This window comes from Limulus polyphemus, unplaced genomic scaffold, assembly GCF_000517525.1.
Source record: "Limulus polyphemus unplaced genomic scaffold, Limulus_polyphemus-2.1.2 Scaffold3122, whole genome shotgun sequence".
Taxonomy (NCBI): Eukaryota; Metazoa; Arthropoda; class Merostomata; order Xiphosura; family Limulidae; genus Limulus; species Limulus polyphemus.
The window spans coordinates 48,871-54,805 of record NW_013668732.1 but is presented as its reverse complement, the minus strand read 5'-3'; the positions used below and the strand labels follow the sequence as shown (position 1 = coordinate 54,805).

Below are 5,935 nucleotides of genomic sequence, written 5' to 3'. Positions count from 1 at the left end.
AGTGGGTATGAGTCTTTTTCGGTTATACTGTTAAGAGCCCTGAAGTCCACACAGCAACGTTGGGTCCCATCCTGGACTAATACGATGGGAGCTGACCAGGGACTATCTGACTTCTCGACTATCCCTTCCTTAATTAGACCATCCATGACCTTCTCCATTTGTTGTCGCTTCTCTGGTGCTATTCTCCTTAGAGGGATCTTTATTGGACTGTGATTGCCTGTGTTTATTATGTGCTCTACAAGGTCTGTGCACCTTAGGTCATGATCTGCTTTCGAAAAGACGTCTGAATATTTCGCCAAAGGTTCCCTAATCCGAAGAGCCTGTAACGATGGCAAATGGACTATACTCCTCTTATAGAGGTCATTTAAATGTTCTGGGAGAGGATGTCCTTTCTTTATCGTTGTATTTCTTGCCTCAACATTGACTGGCTCTACCTCCTGGCACACACCCAACAATCTTGCATTATGTCCTGTCACACCACAGAGCTTCTGTATGGCTTCTAGTACTCTTTTGTGATCCAGCATCTTGATACTCACAAGGGTTTGCTGGGATGCAGAATCTATGACAAAGTTGCACTTTTGGCCATCCAGCTTTCCTGTCAGGTAGACACTATGTGTGCTTGCCATTTTACACTTAGCTATTGGGACTTTCACAATGGGGTTGGTGGGCGCCCCTCTGCACCAACCACTACTGGTTTCCCCGAAGCTGACTTATTGATAGTATTATTTTTGCACTGGCTCCTCATATGTCCTTGCTCTCCACAGTTCCAACAACCTTTCTGGGTAGCAGACTTTTCTGCCTTGGCATCTTCCCTGTGTTGAAGTTTCCAGCATTGAGCTTTCTTGTGCCCAGGTTTGTTACAGTGCCAGCAAAGTCCTTCAAACTTCTCTGAAAGCTGACCTTTTCTGGCCTTTAATCCTGATGACTGTACCATCCTTGGTACCTATGTGCTGGACTGTACATAGGATTTGAATTCAAGAGCTCTGGCCATTGCATCCTGCATTATAGAGGGGTGTGCTTGCTTTACTTGTATCTTCAGTTGTGGACTGTCCAAAGCATCTACAAACTGATCCCTCAGCAACAACTTGAGGACATTGGGTGGCGCAGTTGGGTAGGACTTGTGTGCCCATACTTTCCAGATCCTATGCCAGCTCTTGCAGGTTCTCCCCTTTAGCAGGGACTCTCGTCCTAAACCTAGGTTTTTAGACTTTGGACTGATTTTGAGTCCTATACCTGAGTTCTAGAGCAGCTACCAGTGCTCTATAGTTGTGCCTGTCTTCTGCTGACAACTGTACAAGTATTTCCAGCGGTTGTCCCTTCAAACTCGTTACCAGATATACTGCTTTCTGCTCCTTTGTCCATCCATTCATTTCTGCCAGGAGCTAAAATTATGCTCTATATGCTTCTCATGGTGCCTTCCCATCGAATTCCTGTGGCTTCCTTCGTTCTAGATCACCCCTATTTCTGACACTCATGTCTGTAATCTGACTTCTGACAGTACTGAAGATGTCTGCATTAGGGTTTAGCCGCTGGGTCTGGAAGGGGCTTGCCATTGTCTGGGGCTGATTAAGTCGATGGCGAATATATCCTCCTTGTGTAAAAGACAGTAAATCATCCTTTAGTGTATTTAATTCACTTTGAAATTTACTAATGTTTTCCATTTGTACTTCTTGCCACTGTTGTTGACTTTCCTGTTTCTTTTCTTGTTCTTGTTTCTTTTCTTTCTCCCTCAACCAATGCTGTAATCTCTCTTCTTGTTTATTTTCTCATTCTTCTTGTTACTTTTGCTGTTTTTGTATTTCTGCTATCAAATCTGCTAAGCTGTAGTTTGATTTGCCACTTCTCGTTTCCATTTTTTTCTTTTCCGTCCTACTCTCTGACACCAATTTGTTACGTCTCTGTTTGTTTGATAATTTTCTGTAAAGATTCTTTCCAAGGAACTTCAGCGATACAAGTCCTTTCTTAGATAAAACTAGTTTATTCTTTTTCGATACAACTTTGCAATACACAGAATTTCCACAGTCAATACGTTTGCAATCTCGATAACAAAACACACACTTTATATTAACGTCACTACGGCTCTTTTGGCTCGATTATCTGTCTTTATATCTATCTATCTGCAATTATTATCTCGCTTTATTTGCCGGGCTTATATACTAAAAAAGAGGGCGTATAGGAAACACTTGGACATTCGCACGGTTCCTCGATCGTTCTAGAAACTCATCACGTGTTACCAGGGTCACGTGACTTCCGCTGTCGTAACAATACGGAAATGAACACACAAAGGTTCTGTCAATTCTGAAGACACTTCCCTTAAATATTTATACATATTTCAAATGGTTTGAATATACTCATTTAGCCATTGGAAGTCAAATTTTAAAGGTATTCCTTCATAGTTTTCTTTTGTTAAAGGACTTGCACTGTAATCTTTCGTTTTATGCTAAAAAGTGATTTCTTTTTATTTTCTAGTGTATTAAAAATATGGTTGGTCTAATAATTATAAAAAGTTTTTGTTGTGTATAATTATCTTGTACCAAGGGTTTATTGTACGATTTTTTCTTTGTTAATTAATTTGTTGATATTGTTACGCCTCCGTTCGTTAGTTAATTTCCCGTATAATTTCTTTCCGATGAATCTTTCGCGACACAAGTCCTTTCTTAAATAAAACTGGTTTATTCTTTCTGAATACAACTTTGCAATATACCTAATTTCAATGGTCACACTATAAGTTAAACAAACGCTATAATTCACAACGAACGAACGTCTCACGTGCTGAACAATACGTCTCTCTCTGTCCGCAGTTCAATTAAACATTACCTTGTTGCCGTCAGTTCTTACCAGTTTATATATACAAGACTACCGCATATCTACTAGGCTCTCGGGATTTCAGGAAGGGACGTGAACGTTCGAGAAGTTCATGACGTGTTACTAGAGTCACGTGACTTCCGCTGTCGTAACAATATACATAGTGTGCGTGCTTTCCTCTGTGTTAAAGGGTATATTTTGTATTCATCTTTCATTGTTAAAATATCTTATTGTTGCGTCAGCGAGGTCACATGACTAGTATCACGCCACTTATTTCTCGAACCTTCGTGAATTGTCGGGAGATTACTAGATTGGGGCTTGTCTGGTATATATAAGATGGTCACAACGTGACGGGACAATGTGTAGGTAATGAGTAATTGAACTGCAATCAGAGAGTGTGTAATTGAGTATTGTCGAGCACGAGCACGTGAGACGTTCTAGCGTTTGTTATAGCACGACTGTTGAAATTGAGTGTATCGGTAAAGTTGTATTCGTAAAGAATAAACCAGTTTTATTTAAGAAAGGACTTGTGTCGCTAAAGTTTCGTCGGAACGAATTTACGGAAAATTAACAAACGAAGACGTAACATTATGATTATGCTTTTGTTTTTTATTGAAGGTCTTTTTAGTATTATTTCTTTGTTTGGAGATATATGATTGTAATTTTATATTGCCCTTTCTTTTGTTGTGACGTCTGTGTAAAGTGTAAATTTTCAGGGTCAGGAAAAAATTAACGCTTTCCTCGACCACAGCACAAAATTAAAAATTTATTGTTTTTAAAATTACATTTAACTGTTGTCTTGAGGATAAGCCAAAAGTAGAGAAAACAGGAAAATGTAGTACATCAATATATCATGCATTTTATCTTCTTGTAATATTAAGATATTTGTTGCAAATTTATTCTATGTTCTGTACATTTGCAGCTTTCACATAATCAGTGTTCGAGAAACATCTTGAAGTTGATTTTGTCCTAGCTTCTTTGTTGTTTTTTTTCACAGGTGGATAATACCTGCTCTGTTTGGGATATTGCTGTATTACTACAAGCCATTTACAATAGTCTCTCTCCTTCAATGGCCATTCAGGTGATGTCTAGAAATTACAGCCCTACCATTTTGTAAGAAGAATGACCACTCACGTGGGTAGTGTTAGTTATTCTTGCGACCAAAGGAATGCTGGATTTATACATGATTTCAACATGACCAGTTCATACAGTAAAAGCTGCTGTCACGTGTAAGTAAAAGCAATTTAACACACCGTTTTGTGTTTTTATTATGGTAATAATTAACTTTGTATTTCACTTTTTTCCAGTCTAATTATTCCGATTAACCCTCATAATTCAGTTAGTAAGATATTTCTTACTATTTCTTTGTGATTAATATTCTGATTTAATCTCTGGTTATTAAGCGGATCTATCCGATAGTTCGAAGATTTACTCAGTTTTATACCACACACATACATAAAACTACTTATAGTAAGACAAAAATTTGTATGACCTTCTCACAAAAATAAAGCGTTGTAAAATATATTAATGGACGACTAAGAACTGTACGAATGCTTACTATATTTTTACTACAAAATAAATATGTTAAAATTATCCTGTCACCACATTTTCTACTAAATTCTCTAAAGCTACAGCATGACATTCCTCACTGCTAGAATATTTTATTAAATACATCTTTATATACTTACAATACGACTAGATTCAGAATTTGAAGTTGTTTTGGCACTTCCCAGTGAGCGAAGAACTGTTAAAGCCGCCGCTAGGTGTTTAAAAGCGTCCGTTTCAGGCCCGCCTCCTGCAACGTCAAATAAATGACGTAATAGCAACATAGCGGAATATGTCTTTCCACTTCCACTCTCACCACTTGAGGATAAAACAGTAAAGGTAAAAATGATTAATATTCCACCTTTAATCGAGCTACGATAATAACTACACTGGTAAATTTAAGAATAAACATGAGATGTTGAGCAATTTCATGCACTAACAGTTTATATAAAAAAAAACACCTAATAATTCATGATGTCAGAAACTCACGTGAAGTATGAATATAAAACGATAAAAACCTTATAACCCTATAACAAGATAAACCCAATATATAACCCTATAACGGTGCAAGATAAAACGCTGACCGGACTATTCTACGCACTGCGTCATCACAAGTGACGCATGCGCTATTAAAGCGCTTGACATGTGATATTGATGGAAAACTTTTCAATTTCTTCTTACGAAATGTGTACTTAGATTACTACAAAAATAACCATTTTAATGAGTAAAACTACAACAAATAGAAAACCTACCTTTATCACAAAACATTTTCACGCATCACAAAATAAAACTCGGTTCAGAAAAAAATCCCCATACACTTTTATCACATTTTTAAATACAATATCCAGGAGAATCTTCATCTACCACCTTAATGAAGAAATACCGAATCGGACGTTTTTAATTCAGGAATATTTGAAAAATTGGACGTTCACTTCGCTACATGAATAGTTTACAAACATTTTTGTGAGTATTTTATTTTACTTAATCACCATATAACATAACCAGAAAAATTAGATAGGTTAATAAAAATAGTTATGTAATATGACTACTAAATGGGATGTATTCATAATAATGATATTGTTACGACAGCAGAAGTCATGTGACTCTAGTAACACGTCATGAGATTCTAGAAGGATAATGTCTGTTCCTGGCAACTCTAGTCTTCTCTACGCGCCCTCTATTTTTGTATATAAGCGCGCCAGACAATGGATCGGGACGAGATAATTGAATAGCAGACAGGGAGATAGAGACGGACAATTGAGTCAAGCGCGGTAGTAAGTAAAGCACGTGAATCGTTCGTTGTGAATTATAGCGTGTGTTGAAGTTAAAGTGACTGTGGAAATGAAGTGTGCACTGAGTGGTCACAAGTAAAAAGACACCTAATTTTTCGTAATTTAATTGATTTATGCTAACTAATTTGTGTTCACAGAGCACTATATAAATGAAAATGGTCTGCACACTAATTATTTTGTGCTACAACATGCCTAGAACTCCAGGTTCTCTCGAATTATCAGATTTTATTAGAGGAAGGATAGTTGGTCAAGCAAATGGTGGAATAAGGCAGGGGCAAATTTTGCAGAATTTG

At 37.2% G+C, this 5,935-nt stretch overlaps 1 protein-coding gene across 3 annotated transcripts in view; it reads right to left on the bottom strand.

Annotated features, from left to right (window-relative positions):
* Positions 1-5,935, bottom strand: part of LOC106468703 (myosin-51-like) — a 99,503-nt gene that overhangs the window by 87,800 nt on the left and 5,768 nt on the right. For 2 of the 3 annotated variants that reach the window (XM_022397065.1, XM_022397066.1), the window contains exon 2: positions 4,494-4,668. In XM_022397065.1, coding sequence (XP_022252773.1) covers positions 4,494-4,634 — 141 coding nt within the window. In that variant the 5' untranslated portion in view covers positions 4,635-4,668. Of the gene's footprint in view, positions 1-4,493; positions 4,669-4,868; positions 4,929-5,935 lie in introns of those variants that run through there. The other variant, XM_022397064.1, reaches the window with a different exon arrangement.